Raw genomic sequence first — 15461 nt, forward strand, 5'->3', positions numbered from 1 at the left:
GGAAAGCTGCTGTCTGGCAGAGACCCAACCAATTCCTCCTAGAGCTGCAGAGTTTAAACCACCCAGTTTGTAATTACTCTCATCTTTGCCAAGAACTGCACTAATATTCCCATTTTCTGAAGGCAGGGATGAAGACAGCTGCTCTCCCGTGTGATCCACAGATAACTGACACCGTAAAGTTACTCATAGGCAAGCCCTTAAGCCATTTAGTATCCAGAGCTGGAACCAAAGAGAAGCAGTTCCAGAGCCACAAATATACTAAAGAACCACCTACCAAAACTCTACAAAGAGTTCAGATCAGAATTATTCTGCATTTGCAGTTTCATGTATCAGATCCTTACTCTCCTTCATCCTTATCCCTTCTTTTGCAATCGAAGAGTATCTTGAGGAGCCAGATTCTTCCCTGTGAGGGTGATGAGGCTTTGGCAGAGGGCACCCAGAGAAGCTGTGGGTGCCCCATCCCTGGAGGTGTCCAAGGCCAGGTTGGATGGGGCTTGGAGCACCCTGGGATAGTGGAAGGTGTCCCTGCCCATGGCAGGGTGTGGAATGAGATAAGCTTTAAGGTCCCTTCCAAGCCAAAGCACTCTAAGCCTCTATGACCCAAGTGCTGTCTAGTAAATTCAAAAGGAAATGGATGCTAAGAACAGTTGCTTTTCTTACTCATGCTCATGTAGCACTGAAGGACAGATGTGATTTACAACCTGATGCCACTCTTAACATCTTAGGACACCACCACACCCCTCTCCCAGTGGGGAATTGTACTCGAATCAGACACTCAGAGCTCTAAGTTAAACAAAGAAAAAAATTTATTCCATGAAAAAGAACAGTTTATTTTTAAAAACTTTTCCCCTTCACTTAACAAGGGAGCATGTGGATGAGACTTACTCTTTTTGGCTACATGATAGAATATTCCACTTTAAATAAGAATCACCGATTTAGGCAGCAAACACACATTCTAACAAAGTATGTTTCCAGAGCTGTTTTCTACTAGGATAATACCCAACAGCAAGGGAAGAGCTCCATAAGAAGCTTCCAGGAGACCATCCAGTGACCCTGAGCAAAGAGCCTTCCACCTGGGGAAGTCAGCTGAGAGCAGAGAGCTTAGAGAGTCAGGCCAGGCTTTTCCACTCAGTTATGCAAATTTGAGTATTAGTGAAACATTTCATCAGTTGTTGAAAATTCAACAAAGAGGGGAGAAAAAAATAGCAGCAAAAAGGGGAGAAAAAGGTAGATTGTCCCTCCCCCACAATACACTGCTGCTGAGTATTCTAGTCTCAGTGGAATTAATTTTGTACAAAAAATACTCCCATTTTCAATCACACTTCCTGAAAGAATCCCTAGCAATATAATCTCTAGACAACTGCTAAGTGAGTGAGAAAGAACCAGAGTCTGCTGAAAACTGTCTTTGATTTCAACAGAGAGAGCAAACATTCCCTTGAGAACACAAAAAAGTGCAGAAGGAGAATCTCTGTCAATAAAAGCCTCATTTTGGAGGCCAACAGAACCCAGCAGAGTTTTCCTGGAGCAGTCCTAAAGCAAGAATAGATCAAACCAGCAGTTCTTTGAGAAACACTGTGCATGGGAGACACATTTAGTGAAGTTTTACACTTATGCCAAGCTACCCTGCAAATAAGATTGCTCCAGCAAACTATTTACTTATTTTCTCCCTCTTCTGAGTTGTGAAAGAGTTGTCTATAAGGAAAGAGAAATCTTTAAAGGTATAGACTTATCTTTCCCTTTGGGTGCATCATGGCTCAGGACATGAAAGCTCTCACACTGCCCCTGATGACAGCTCTGCAGATGGGACACAGCCTCAAATTGGGGGCACATTCTTCACAAGCTACCAGGTGGCCACAGGGAACAAACACAACAGACACATCTTTGTCCATGCACACTTTGCACATCCTCTCCTCTTGCAGGCGGCGGAGCTGTTCTTCTGTGCTCAGCTGCGACTCATCTTTACCAAAAAAAAAGAAAAAAACAAAAGCCCAAATTGTTAGTGTTGTCACAGCTCCAGAGTGCCACTTGTGACACCTTAGGAAGTCACATTGCCACTTGCCCATTGTTTTGTTCAGAGACTGTGAAGGTGGCAAAAGTATCTCTCAGGCAAGTTTCCTTTTAGCTGAAAAACTACAGCTATTGTAGGCTGGCTTATCTACACAAGATTAATCTTATCTACACATGCTGGACTGAGCAGGGACACAGATCACCAGCATTTACTGTGGTACATAAATTAGCCCCATAACTGGATTTTTTTTTTTTTTTGGTAGCAGCTGTTTCACAGGGGCACTCCAATCCCTGACTAAAGGTTCCTGTGCTCAGGTACCACTCAAACACACAGTCCCCTTCAAAATTAAAGAAATGAGTTAGTATAATGACTACTGAGACTGTTATTCTAGAACTCCTCCCAGTTACGCTTAAGCTCAATTCCCCACCACTGCCAGCCCAGAGCACCTGATTCCTTTTGCTGCACAGATCGTGTTTCTTGTCTTGATGTTCCAGGCTCTCTCTGAACAGCACCTGTATAACCAGAAGAGAAGATGGTATTCAATGCTGTCTCCTTTATCCCTCTCCCAACAGTGCTGTGGGAAAAGATGAACCACCCTGGACCTCAGAAGGATTTGTTTGAAAACTTCTTAACTCAGCCTGGCGTGGCTGATGTTCTCTGTGGTGCTCCAGTGGCTATGTAGGTTCACCTCCTTGCCAAGGCCTGTCTGTCCACATCACACTCTCTCCTCAAAGTTGGTTTATCACATCAGCTGATCATTCCAGCTCCTGTGCTACTATTTAATCAAATTTTCAGTTTTGTGGATTTTTTTTTCCATGTTAGCTACAGAAATGGCAGATCATGCTGTGAAGGCAGGAGCTTTAGAACTGCATCCTCAAGTAAACTTCACTTGGCAAATGGACTTCACAAAACAGATAACAAGACAAAAGCTAAGGAAGATACATATTATCTAGACAGGAACTGTGCCTATTTCTAAACCAGTTATTGATTCCAATTTTAAATAGGCTTGAAGCAACCAGCCATCCAAAGAGCTTTGCTTCAGACAACTGCCTGGATCAGCTGTGAATTTGTGCACAGGCTTGCACATCATGGAGCTGCTGGTTAGTGCAGGTCTGAGGGCAGCAGGAAACACCAAGGATATCCCCACCACAGCCCAGTGCAGGCAGATTCAGCCACTGATAACCCAGTAACCACAGCTTCTCCAGGTTCCTTTAAATCAGAATCTCACTGCTCAGCCCCCTAAGGAAAGGCAGGCTTGGGGGCATTGCCCCTCCCAGTTCCAGCTGGGCACAGTGAAGGCAGACCCTCAGGACACTCCCAGCAGTGCTCCAGGTGCAGTGAGGAAGAGGTTGAACACCCACCAGCCCAGCAGTGAGTCAGGCCTACCTCTGCTTCCTGCTGCACTGCTGCTGGCCCCCCAGCCTGACTGCAGCAGCTCTGAAATCAGCTCGGACTCACACAGGTAGAAAGTCCCAGTCAGCAAAAATTTATTCTCTACCAGGTTTGCCACCCAAGTGGGGTCAAAGCCCATCTGCAGGACATTCTGCACTATGAGACTCTGAGCCTCAGAAGGATGAGCCAGCAATTCCCAGTTCCTCAGAGGATCTGTAAAGCAGTGAACAGGTACTTTATCAAAAAGGCACAGCTTTGGGCAAAGGGTGTGCCATTCCTTGAAGGTGTTCTACATAAAATGGCATTAACAGATCCTAGAATGATCCTCAAGCTATCCATATAGCTAGATTAACTTCCACATTTATTTTTTACTTCAAATCATAATTCACAAAAAAATTAATCAAAGCAAATTTCATCAAAGCCCAGACACTTATTTTAAATGTTTTATTTCACTTTATCAGTGAAGAGTCTCCTGTGTTTGGCATCAGTCCAGAATCCTTATCTCTGCTGTAACATCCCAGAACAGAAGCCTCAGAACTGCTTTCATGAACATCAAGTGGAACACCCCAGTTGAAGCCTCTCCTACTTCAACCATTCATCAGGAACAACAGAAGTAGGAAATTCAGCTGGCAGTCTCTTCAAAGGCTCAAGTCTTGCTTAAGCTTATGGGAGCCAAATTTCATGTACTTACATTTCTGGGAGCAAGTGATAAAAGGGGAAAAACCCCAGGATCAACATTTTCATGAACATCTAGACCCTCTACTGTTCTGTTTTTTTATCAAGCATGTTTAAATTGTCATAGTGAAGGCCTTTACAGACAGACATCAACAGGAAGAGCATGCAAAAGTCAAAGGTAAGTTAGGTAAGCACTCAAAACTCACATGATTATCCAGACTGACTGTGTCTGGCCTTGGACTAAGAGGTTTCCCAAGAACAAGTAATTTTGTTTCTTAAGCTAAAGCCATTTCCTAAAACCACAGTGAAACAGCTTCTAGATTCTCAAAACATCTCACAAGCACCATGTATACAGAGGGCAGAGCAGCTGAGGTGGGCTGGTGGAACTCAGATTACACTACATTCACCAGAAAATAAAACACCATGGAGCTACAGCACTGACCTTGGGAAGGAGAGGAGTCCTGCTCAGTCTGATCCCAGGAATGTCTCTGAAAATGATACAAAAAGAAGCAGGTGTTCAAAACTCTCCCATCTACCAACCCTAATCCACTGCACACAAAATATTCGTGACTCACTGGAGCCAGCAGGGTGGTAGAAAAGGTCTCCTGAACGCTGCTAACAAATTCTCTCCCCCTTGAGTGCAGTACAAATTCACACCTATGAGCAGAAAAGTTTAAACACATTAATACAGGATTTCCCAAGTGAAAGCAGCAGTTTGAAATGTAGAAGCAAAGGGTTTTATGAGCAATGACCAAACGGCTATATCCATTAAAGACAGGGTATTGGGTGTTTCACCTGCCCACCTCTTGCACAAAGGTTGACAGTAAAAGGATCATGATCCCTCCCCCTTCATTCAGGGGGATTCAGTTCTTCATTTTGGCCCAAGATGAGCTCAGTTGTAATATGCTTTAGACTAGACCACAGGAACTGTGATGAGAGCAGTTCACAGGAAAGCAACAAGAACTGCTGCAGGAACCCAAGGCTTACAATACACTTCTTCTTGTACCTCAGAGCAGGAGTAATGAAAGCTCTTTTTTGATGCTGAAGAAAGTTACTTTAATTCAACTCTAGGTCAAATTAGAGAGTCTCAGGTCTGAACTGTACCATTCCACCTGAGCTTGAACATTTTATTTTGCTTTTAAGGTGAGGAGATATCAATATTTCTATCCTATGAAAGAAAAGTATCATTGTGAAATGCATGACCTATCTTTTGGCCTTGCTATGAGGGGCATTTGTTAACCAAGACTGACTTACTCTGGGTACCACTTGGCATGTTCCCTCCAAGGATCATCCCCGAAGGACCAGCTCCTCACACCTCCATCACAGTAAAAACACCTCACTACATCTCCTCGTCCTGAAAGGGAAATCAAGAGATTATTTGACACCTGAGACACTCCATGCCCTACACTAACCCTGGGTGAGAACCTGGGGTGAGACTCAGCACAAAACACAGGCTTTGGACAGAAGAGATGAACACATGACAATTCACCAACACACTGCACATTGTACAGGGGCAGGAACTCGGTCTGAGCTCCCAGAGCTGCAGGTGGTTGAGATGATTCCAGAAGGGGGTCACAAGATAACAGCAGCTGAGCTCCCATGCACAACCCCCCAGCCTGCCTTTAGAGCAGAGCTGTAACTAGTTTTACCTGTGAACACACTTTGCTCACTAACCACAGTCTGCCGTCATGCCAATACTACTTCTGACTGGTCAATTCAGAGAGGAGTATTTCTTCAAACCTGTTACCTAACCAGCAAAGCATTCTCAAAGAGAGAGTAACACTACATTGATATTCACATGCATGTGACTACGAGAAATATTGCCAATTTTCCACAACAACAACAACAAAGCATCTGATCTCTGTATTTCAGATGAAGAGTCCTCAGAGAAACAAGCCACAGCAACAGCCAGATGGGCTGACTCCATACAGCTGTCACTCAGTTTGGGGTTTTGAGAAGAAAAGGCTTCAGTGCAAGACAGAGCCTATCCAAAACATGACATACCAAGCAAGCCCTTCAAGTCCTTTTAGAAGTGCAAGGACTAAATACATTCAATGGATCTTCAAGCACACATTTCTTTGTCAGTAAATCATCTGTTTCAAAGACATCATCTTTTCCTCTCCTGCTGGCAAGGAGGTATTTACTAGTGGACCCCTCAGTACCCAAAAAGAGTTAAATGTTGAAACAAATTCTGCACAAGCAGCAAGAGAACCAGCACAGGCAAGAGGAAGGATGTGGTTTTTAACTACAATACACACATGTATTTCTAAGAGCAATAAAACAGTGAAGCCTTCAAAAGTTACTTTGAATCAGAGTTAAGGACACTTCCCCAGGGTACCTACCTGTGTAGAAGAACCCTGCTCTAGCCAGCTGCTCTGGATGCATGATGGAATTTTGCGGCCAGTTCTCAAATGTAGACAGTCTCATCTCCTCTGCCACCATCTCGGGGTACTCTGGCTCATTGGGCAGGGCTGTGTCCTCACTGACTATCCCCTGCAGGACACTCAGGAACTGCCCATCCACAGTGTCAAAGATCTCCTGCAGGGACAGCATCTCCTCTTTCCCAACATCCTTGCCACGGAGGTATTTACAGGAAGGGAAGAAATTCAGGTGCTCTATTATGGGGCAATCACCAGGTCTCCAATCCTTCAGGACACCACCGCAGCAGAAACACTGCACTTCATCCCTGGGACCCACGTAGAAAAATCCAGCCTCTGCCAGGTCCCGGGCAGACACAGGGGCGGTGCGGGGCCACAGCAGGAACGTCCTCATCCTCCTGGCCACGCTCCTCATGCTGGGATCAAAGAGCTGGCAGCGAGCAGCCCTGGGCTCAGGCTGCCTCGCTGGTGCTGCATCCCCCATGGCCGTGCTCTGAAAGAGAGGATGGAGAGCCCGGAGCAGTCAGCTGCATCCCCAGCGGCTGCCGGGCAGCGCTCACCCCGCCCTATTATTCCTCGGCCCCGTGCGCATTCCAGAAAGCTCCTGCTCTCAACAAAGCCCAGCTTGTTTGGGAATGGCAGCCCAGTCACGGAGCTGGTGTTTCTGGGCTCTGCTGTTGAGCTTTTGCTGAGCCCTCACTGACGGGAAGAGCCCAGCGCTTTCCAAGGCCCTCTGCCAATTTGCAGGGAAGATGGAACGGAGAGGGGAGGGCAAAACCTGCGCTGCCCCCCAGGCTGAACCAAGCCAACCTTTGGCATCTGATCTGCAAGCTAAATCCCCAGCCATGTTGCTAAGCCTTTAAACTAGCATTAGAAAGGCTCAGCTTTTTATTCCCCAAAGCAGGCGTGCCATAACAAAACAGAGAACAGCCACACCAAAACAAATAATGTCTCAATCTCCCGTTTACAGCCGAACACCACACAAAACACCACATTTCTCATGTCTTTATTGTCACGATTATTAAGCAGTGATTATCTAGAAATAGCTCTGTAAAAGCGAACTTTTACAAGCCACAGCCTAAAATAATTAGGTGCAGTTTCTATGAGGTGGTGCCCTTAAATCAAGGATTTTCTGGGTTTTGTCATACTCTGTCTGGGCTACTTCTGTGCAAGAGGAAGAGTGAGATTAAAGAAGTTACCAAGTGCCTGATTGTCCAAACTCTCATCCTGCTTAAGCGAACAGCCCTTCCCTGGGTAAATAAGCTGAGCTGCAACTCAGCCACTACTTCCAACACTTTCCCTATGGCTGGCAAAGACACTTACAAAAGCACCTACAGTAACAAAACTGCGAATCAGGAAAAATTTAATTCCTTTGGAGCAAAGACCCTACACAGTGTAACTAAGTGAAAGATGCAATTAACTCCCTCCTCCCCCCTTTTTTTTTTTTTAATTAAGGACACTTAAAATACCTTCCCCTCCCAACTCAATAGGTGAGTTCAACCCAAAGAAGTGCAACTTCCTATCTACCAATTACCAGGGCTAAGCTTTATTAGTGCACAGACCCCAAAACATCACCAGAAAATGGTAACTCATGGGAAAAAAAATAAATATACACCTTTAAAAGCTACAATTTTTCGAGGCTGGTACAGCACATTAAAGTTACAGATAACTACAGCAGTGCACAGTTAAATACAAACAAGTGGAGACCAGAGATGCAGCAGCTACTCTGCAGCAAACACCATCACAGAAGCTCTGAGGAGGCTTAAGAGACACTCAGGCCTGTAGCATCTCAAAAGAAATACTTCTCTTAATTAAGAGCTGCAACATATTTAGGGAAGAAAAAAAGCTTACAGGTAATTTTAGTCACAAAACCCACAGTTGTCCTCCACAGGTATTATGCATTCAGTGAGATTTTAAAAATCCAACTTCCTCAAACCACATGCCTCCTATAACAGAAGGTAGTAAAGAAGAGAAAGTTCATTACAACCAGAATTTCCTTCTATAGTGACAGGGACAGAAACGAGGGCTGGAAGAAAAGGCTCTAAAAATCCCTTTCAGGAACTATGCTTTATTTAATGCAGTAAAGAAGCTGCTTGAGAGCTATGTCCCTGGTATAAGGAGAAGTGCATAGAGAAAGAAAGCTCTGAGGCCATTAGCCAGTGATGGCCAGCAGAATGTGCAAGCTAAGCAAACTGAGGAGAGGCAGATTGTTTGCCTTGACAGCAGATTCTGCTCCCAGAACACAGACGCTTGTTCATCCACAATCTCTGCTGCTCTGCTTTTGAGCCTTAACAAAGCAAAAGCTGTAACTCTTAAGCCACAACAAATTTCAGGTTTCAGAGATGATGACCAGGTTATCTTAGCCTTCCCCCACCCAGAAAGCACTTGAGAGCAAGTTTCACTGCTTTTTGCTTTATATCTGCACAAAGAAAATTATTTCTTCCACAAAAGACATTATAATAAGAGGTACAACACAACAGAACAAATATATTTATCTTTTGCTTATTAGGAAGCCCATTATGGTTTACCTGCATATTCATACACTCTGCAGAAGATTCATTAATTCTGCTAACAATGCTCCCTGAATCAAATTAAAATTTTAAACAGCTTTACACCACTAAAAACCAACATTCTCCCACAACCCATTACTTACAGAGCAATACAAAGCCAAAGCAACATTACAGTTCATACTGACAATTAGCACAAAAAATCCCACAACTATTAAAAAAAAAACCAAAAAAACAAAAAAAACTTTACCTGAAACATGCTAACCAAACCCCAGAAAGCTTCCATGATTTAAAACTCTCTCAACACCTCAAACTTCACACAAAACTCTCCTCAGGTGTCTCTCCCAAAGCAGAAGCACTGCCAAGGAGTAAGTAACCCCACCTGCCTCAGAGGCCATTTGTAATGCTTAGTTGCCCCCAATTGGTTGGGATGGGCTGAAGTTCTCCATTGGCTGACCACTCCGAATTTCGTCTTTATAAAAAGGAGTCACAAGGCAAAGGTATGAAGTTAAGCTCAAACTTTTTCCAGGAAATAACAGATCTTGTTAAAATTTAGTCTAATGCCCTGACTCCTATGATATAATGGCTGTCACCCCCCTATTTTGTTGTGTCTCTATTTAGAGTGTTTCTGCCTCCTTTTCAGCTTGTTTTCACGTGTGTTTTGCACCTTCCATTTATTAAGAAAATATATTGTACAATTAGCAGATAAATAGCAAGAAGAATTGTCCTCAGACAGCTTGAACAGATTGCATTGCCTTTACATTGGGGATCAAGGCTTTTTCTACAATTGCATCTTCACAACTTGAAATCCTCCTATTTCTTTGCCTTCCTGTGGTCACAATTCTACAAAATGGAAGAATTTAAGGACAGTTTTGAAAGGTGCAATTACTTAAAAATGTATTTTCCCTTTACCACAACCTGAGAAGATGCATAAAGCTTCTTCTAAACTCTTGACAAAATATCAGCTCTCCATGTAAACATAAGAATGGGTGGTTCATGTTTCTTAGAAATGATAAATTATCATTTTTTAAATAAAGTAATCCAGAGTTCTTTTTTTTTTTTTTTTTTTTTTTTTTTTTTTTTTTTTTTTTTTACAGACAAGCCCACACAATCATTCTCATTAAAAAGAACAGTGTTGGGTTTTTGCTAATTAAATACTCGTTAATGAAAGTCCCTGAGCAGTAGAGGGCAGTGCTTTTATATGACATTTACAGAATCCTGTAACAAGAAAATGTGCCGGGGAGGTTTGTCCTTAATGAATTCCTCTGTAATAAAATACATATGCAGATAATTGCACATTATCTTCCACTCCATGGATCCTGTCCTTTCTAAGTCTATGCTGATTTTTGAAGAATGCATCCTAAAAATCTAAGAGACAGTTAACAAAATCCCTCCAGCTGAGGCTGTTTGGGGTCTGCTGATGGGTTGTAGCAAATCACCTGTTAATCAATAAGAGTGATTGATAATTCTGATTTTATGAAGCATTTTACAAGCAATGACCTCATTTTCTACTGCTTAAAACAACCTGGCTTCTCAAAGTAGTGCATAATTCCACCTGTTTTAGGGGAAGCCCAAGCCTGATTCTTAAAGAGGGAAAAACTGTGGAAATCTCAGAGGAGCTCAAAAGCAGCTTTTAAGTTAATTAACAACATTGGTCTATTTCTGGTAATGGTTGTTTTGGTTTTTTTTCCCTTTTATACACAACATTCTTCCATCATAAAAACTTCAGGACGGTTTAAGGTTGATTATCTGTGGGGATACACTTATGTGGTTTTGGGGGGAACATTCCACCGACAGAGGAAAGCTGAGGAGGACCAATGAGATGACTGTAGCAGAAGAAGATGAAATGACACCAAGTATGGTGCTGAGAGCAAGTAAAAACAAGTCACCGTGTATAAATGATAAGGTTTTATTTTAGGGCACCAAAATTAGGAAAGCAAATAACATATTCAGTAATCCGATGTATGCAACTTAAGCTGATCTTTTTTAGCAAGTCATACATTTTCAGTTCCTTTTCAGAGCATTAAGATCGCCTACTGAACTTACAAATGCTTCTTAAAATGAGGAGTGTCATGAGCTAGTGATAAACAAATGTGGGAATCAGTAAACATCAATCAGGAGTCCAGGACAGATCAGTGACAATGATCAACAGTGCCATCACTAGACAGTGGTTGGAAACCCTCAATGAAGAAAGTAATATAAACATAATCAATCAAAAATCTCCTTGCTATTATCAACCTGATTTGGAAGGAAAACAATCAATAAATAAAAGGGTCAGAGTGTATCTGGAGACAGCATAATGAAGAGCTTGAAAGCATTGAAGTGACTGGAGCCCCTGGAAAAAGTCCAGCAGAATTCAGCATCTTTACCCTCAAGGTGCTACACAGCTGTAAGGGGCTGAAGCTGTTCTGTGTGGCTTAGCTCGAGGAACACTATAGTGCTTTCATCAATAAATTAAGAGTTTACTGAGAATAAAGGCTTTTATAACAGGAGGAAAAAAACTTATCAGTTGGCATTGGTGAAGAATGAAGAGGCTGGAACACAAAAGGAGGTACCATAGCTTGCCACTGCAACTGATGTGTGAAGAGACTGGATACCAAGCAAATTTATGGCACAGTTCCCATTCCCATTTGCTCAGGCGTTAGCCACTATTAGGACGTGGATCCATTTTGCAGAATAAAACATTCAGACCCTGTGATATAACTGCTTTGCAGCCTGAAGCAGAGTAGACAAAATCATTGCACCTAAAGCCCTAGACACAGATGACTGCTGCTGTTTCTCCATTTAGGGCCTCTCCTTTCTCTTCTGGCTGCCTCTTGCTATTGTCCTCCCCGTTCCTTCCCACTGAAGGGGCTGCTGGTCTGGTTCTGCAGCACAGCACCTGCACTGCTGCTCTCTGGGGAGCTCCTGCCACAGGAACACCCGTGAGGGAGCTCATCTGCTCAGCTGCCTCCCAGGGCAGCCCTGAGGGACCAAAGCACACACAGAGCTCCACGGCATCCATAAAACAAATCCACTGTGGACAGGAAACAGGATCCAACTCAGTGAATAGTGACAAGACACACTGAAAAGTGACTGCTCACCCCTGAGACAAACACAGAGCCATTTCCTCAGGGCAGGGCAAAGCTCAGAAGTGTCACTTTGCTGTTTCATGCAGCTCAAGTTTTTCTTTTCCCATAACAAGTTCTGCTATACATCTACAGGGATCTTCTCTGCCATCAACAGCTTCCTCTCTGCACTTCCCTCAGTGGACTTTTCAATAATAAAAAAGAAAAGAAATTTAACACATTAATAATAAACGGTTTATTTCTCCACACATTAACAAGCATTCATTCAAGAAGCTTGGAAAATGTTGCTATGAACTAAATCATAGAATCCCAGAATGCTTTGGGTTGGAAAGGACATTAAAGTTTATCTCATTGCAACCCCTGCCATGGGCATTAGATCATAACCTTCCATTAGACCAGGTTTCTCCAAGCCCCATCCAGCCTGGCCTTGGACACTTCCAAGGATGGGACAGCTACTCTGGGCAGCCTGTGCCAGCACCTCACCACCATCTGAGTAAAGAACTTCTTCCTAATATCAAACCTAAACCTCTCCTGTTTTAGTTTAAAGCTGTTCTCCCTTATTCTATCACTGCATGCTCTTGTAAAAAGTACACATACACAGAGAGACTGCTGGAACTAATGCACAGGTGAGTAACAAATACCTGTTTTGTGATTTCCTAGGGATTCAAATCTTTTCATCTCTTGCCCTAATTCTTTCCCCTGGCCTCCACTACCATGGCATTTGATTGCCTCAAAACTTTGGGTATTGTAATAGTTAGGAATAGCTAAATGTAGCTTGCAACGTGATTCATGAAAGTGCTTCAAATCAAATCCTATTAATATCCCAGCCCACAGAACAGAACACAGTACATATGAAAAGGAAAATCTGCAAAGCACAGCAGATACTCAAAAATCAGTAGAGGAACTGGCCTTAAAATCTAAAAAACTTCGGGGTTTCAGTGTCCAGCCTATAATAAAAAAATATTTCTCCTTTTGAAGAGTGGACTGACCACTGTTCGCTTCTTTTTCAAAGGAAAGTGTTTGTAGAAAATAGCTTCTCTTTTATTTTTCTAAATGTCTATTGGAGCTAAAAAATATGAGTTTCTTTTTCAAGGGTCATTTTTTCTCTTTGTTTAGTTTTCTAGCCCTTCTTGTCCTTGCTGACAAGGGGATGAGGGGGAAAAAAATGAAATAAAGGGGGAAAAAATGAAATAAAGAACAACCCCAAACCCCATACACTACTTGTTGTCTGTTTTGTTTTGTTTTGTTTTGTTTCCCATTAAATTCTGAATACTTGAAAAAAATCTGTAAAATTTCACTGCTGCTGCAAATTGAGTGAACTATTTTCAGTTTTCAGCAGATCAACAATCCAACAATGCAAAGAGCACACAGAGTGTTTAGAGGCCTGAGCAGCAGCACAGGGATTGGGAATACAAATTAAAACTTGAGGAGAGAACTGTAGGGATAAGTACATTCCCACAGTGAATATGGAAAGTATAAATTATAATCCTGTGCTTTTTCCTTCCTAAGTAGCACCTGGTAAGTTTCCCCAAAGATGAATTGTGCTTCTTCCTCTCCCTCTGACTGACTTTGATCATTTCCCAATTCCTTCTGATTCTGACATGGAGGAGCCTCACATCTGGGCTCTATTCCCTTTATCTACTCCAAGCCAGGAGGTACAGGAACAAAAGACCTGGAGCCTAATGTCAACTGAGTGGCATTGTAACTCCAAATTATTCACATATAAAACTAACAGCTCCTCAGAAGAGATTCTTACTGATTGTGGCCACATGTCCATCGTTCAGCCATTAAATCACCTGTAAAGAAGGATTTGTCAGGTATTGTGTGATTCACACAGTATTGTGATTCCAACAGAGCTCGTCCAACTTTTTATAATTGGCAGAAAATCAGCCATCAAGAGTCATAGAACATCTGATTTTCCAATTAAATCCTACTAGAGTTTGGACTGTTTTTATTGCAGAGAATGTGCCTGGCTGCCTGAACATTGCTTGGGCAACAGGCAGAGAGATCTATTCTTAAGCCATTCACACTACAATCATCTGCTTTCCTCCATGCAAATTGGCCTGGAATGAGTTTATTTTGTCCTTGCATCAATAATCAATAGCAAGATTGAAAGACAAGGAAGAAAAGACAACAGAGGAACGTGAAGTCGATGCAAAGAGCTGAAGGGAAAAATGCACAACAAAGTAACCAAAGACAGACTGACCTTACAATTGAATGGAAACCCCAGGTACAGCAGCAAGGAGTTGCCAAGGATGAAGATCAAGAGGGAGGTAGGGGAGAGTCCCTGTGCTCAGCTGTTGCTCCGTTGAGCTCCTTGCCACAGCTTTCCAAGGAAGTTGTCTTGCAGGGAACAGCATGTGTGATGCTGATGTCAGATGGGATCTGTTCACAGGCCACACTCTTTGCATATGATTTCCCTCCTCATGTTTTCACAAACAGCGTGTCAGTGACATGAGAAACAGGAGAGGAGAACAGATACAATTTCTCTGTGTGTCTGCTTTTATTTTTCACCCTAAAATGATGGAAGTGGATGCTGGATCCATGGTTTGGGAACATTCTGCAGGGGTGTAAGGTGCAGGAGGGAGATGATTCCATTATGGAAATATTTTGTTTTCTTCCATGCTTATAACATAGAGGGCTGCATAAAATTCCTATAAAGCCTGAATTAAAAACAAATAATAAAAACACCAACAAAAGTATGTTGTAGCTTGCTTATGAACTCTCCTGAGATTTCAGAGCATTAGCCAAGGAAGAAAAAGGTAAGTACAACTATTTTTTTAAACTAGAAGAACCCTTTTCATTCAACTAAGACAAAACCAAACCCTGTGTTTCCCCTGGGCTACAGTGTTACACTCCAAGAGTATGTTAAGTTATATAATATATATAAAAATATGCATATTACCTTATCCATATCTTTCACTTTCATCTTACTGGTTTTATTTCTAAAAGACTATGCACTTCTCAACAGATAGACGAGATTGTTCTCAGCATTACTAGGAAAAAAAAATTTTTGATTTTCCAAATGCGACAGGAAAAAAAATATTCCCACAAAAACTTAGATGTGTACATGTGTGTAGATATGTGACATGCTGCCTTTGGGTCTAATCTAACAGGTACAGCCCATGAGCAGTCCCCTGTACGTTGGGATGCTGAAGCACAGAGAGCTCTAACATTCTGCCCACATGCTCTCCTGGCGAGGATGATTCATAGTCACATCGTTTCTATATCGAGATGTGAACATACACAATCACATGGACTTCGGAGCAGTGCCCAGCACCCAGGCATCCAGCCTTTCCCTTCTCCTTCCACACACCTTCCTCTCTCTGGCCACGCTGATCAGGTGTTCTTTGTCCTGTGGTTTGAAGCTCTGTTCTTTGGACAGCCTTTCCAGCTCGCTCAGGGACTGCCCACAGCAGGGATTTACTGACTT

General features: G+C 42.7%; 1 protein-coding gene across 2 annotated transcripts; it reads right to left on the reverse strand.

Moving 5' to 3' along the window:
* Positions 1 to 1096: 1096 nt before the first annotated feature.
* BIRC7 (baculoviral IAP repeat containing 7) lies at positions 1097 to 9316 on the reverse strand. 2 transcript variants are annotated; one of them, XM_066330852.1, is made up of 8 exons: positions 9211 to 9316; positions 6418 to 6946; positions 5330 to 5429; positions 4651 to 4732; positions 4518 to 4563; positions 3395 to 3613; positions 2455 to 2520; positions 1097 to 1957 (listed from the first exon to the last, which is right to left on the reverse strand). In XM_066330852.1, the coding sequence occupies exons 1-8, from the start codon at positions 9244 to 9246 to the stop codon at positions 1755 to 1757; spliced, it is 1281 nt and encodes a 426-aa protein (XP_066186949.1). In that variant the 5' UTR covers positions 9247 to 9316; the 3' UTR covers positions 1097 to 1754. The 2 variants fall into 2 exon arrangements, with proteins under 2 accessions (XP_066186949.1, XP_066186950.1); XM_066330853.1 differs by lacking the exon at positions 3395 to 3613.
* Between the last annotated feature and the right edge of the window lie 6145 nt (positions 9317 to 15461).

Source organism: Sylvia atricapilla, chromosome 16 (genome assembly GCF_009819655.1).
Source record: "Sylvia atricapilla isolate bSylAtr1 chromosome 16, bSylAtr1.pri, whole genome shotgun sequence".
Lineage (NCBI taxonomy): Eukaryota > Metazoa > Chordata > Aves > Passeriformes > Sylviidae > Sylvia > Sylvia atricapilla.

Excerpts from the sequence above, each read along its gene's own strand:
- BIRC7 (XM_066330852.1), bottom strand. The coding sequence starts at position 9,246 with ATGGAAGCTTTCTGGGGTTTGGTTAGCATGTTTCAG. Across the intron at positions 5,430-6,417 it reads AGCAGGGTTCTTCTACACAG|GACGAGGAGATGTAGTGAGG; the intron begins GTAGGTACCCTG and ends TTTCCCTTTCAG. Across the intron at positions 4,564-4,650 it reads CTACCACCCTGCTGGCTCCA|AGACATTCCTGGGATCAGAC; the intron begins GTGAGTCACGAA and ends TATCATTTTCAG.